Source organism: Acanthisitta chloris, unplaced genomic scaffold (assembly GCF_000695815.1).
Source record: "Acanthisitta chloris isolate BGI_N310 unplaced genomic scaffold, ASM69581v1 scaffold20279, whole genome shotgun sequence".
NCBI classification, from domain to species: domain Eukaryota; kingdom Metazoa; phylum Chordata; class Aves; order Passeriformes; family Acanthisittidae; genus Acanthisitta; species Acanthisitta chloris.
The window spans coordinates 63833-64654 of record NW_008691106.1 but is presented as its reverse complement, the minus strand read 5'-3'; the positions used below and the strand labels follow the sequence as shown (position 1 = coordinate 64654).

Sequence of the window (822 nt, the reverse complement as noted above, 5' to 3'; positions counted from 1 at the left end):
CCCAGCTCAGTAGTCAGCAGCCAAGGTGTGCAGAAACTCGCAGACATTCAGATACACAACTTCAGACTCCACTTTCCAACACCATCCTGCAGCAGCAGTGACCCCCAGGCCATGGAATACCCGCTTTATCCTTGAGACAGACTTGGCCTCGCTTGGATCGAGTCTGTAGTGATTGTCTTCAGCAAAGGAGAAGCCACAGAAGGCTGAGAATGCAGGGACAATATTCACAGTCATCCTCCAAACCTGTCGCTGACCAGTCCCAAGCACCATTCCCAGGTCGAGACTGCCTGGTCTCTTCAGTTTTTATGGATATATCTCATAAACATTCCTTTTCTCTAGCATTTCCCTGCAGTCAGCAGGTGGAGGTGCGTTTCCTGTACTGCTGGATGAGGGGTACCAAGCACTCTGGAAGTCCTGTCTGGAGCAAAAAAGGGTGATCCAGAAGTTCTTGTGCCGTTGCTCTTTCCAACGGATCCCGTGTCAACATCCTTTCCAAGAAGTCTCTCAGAACTGGGGAGGTCTGTGAAAAAGCAACCAACCAAGTCAACCCTGCAAAGGGACCAGGCACAGCTCATGCACCATCAGGCTGCTGAGGTGGGTTTGGTTAAAGGGATCCTGCACATTCCCACTCTGCATCCCTGTTCTCCCAGCAACGTGACATGGATCACACTCTTTTCAAGCTATGGACATGACTTTCTGTCACTGCTAGGCACGACCCTTACATGGGTTGTTTCCTTTTTAAAGGGGCACAGCCAGTTAAGATAAGATTGCCTGCCACATCCTTCCACCAGGGTCCAGTTTGCTTCTCATTTTGTGATTCCC

At 50.2% G+C, this 822-nt stretch overlaps 1 protein-coding gene across 2 annotated transcripts in view; it reads right to left on the bottom strand.

The window, feature by feature from the left end:
* Positions 1–352: 352 nt before the first annotated feature.
* The window catches only part of PAK6 (p21 protein (Cdc42/Rac)-activated kinase 6), a 14163-nt gene continuing 13693 nt past the window's right edge, over positions 353–822 (bottom strand). For both annotated transcript variants that reach the window (XM_009082121.1, XM_009082122.1), the window contains one exon: positions 353–520. In XM_009082121.1, the coding sequence (XP_009080369.1) occupies positions 353–520 (168 nt within the window). The remainder of the gene's footprint in view (positions 521–822) is intronic.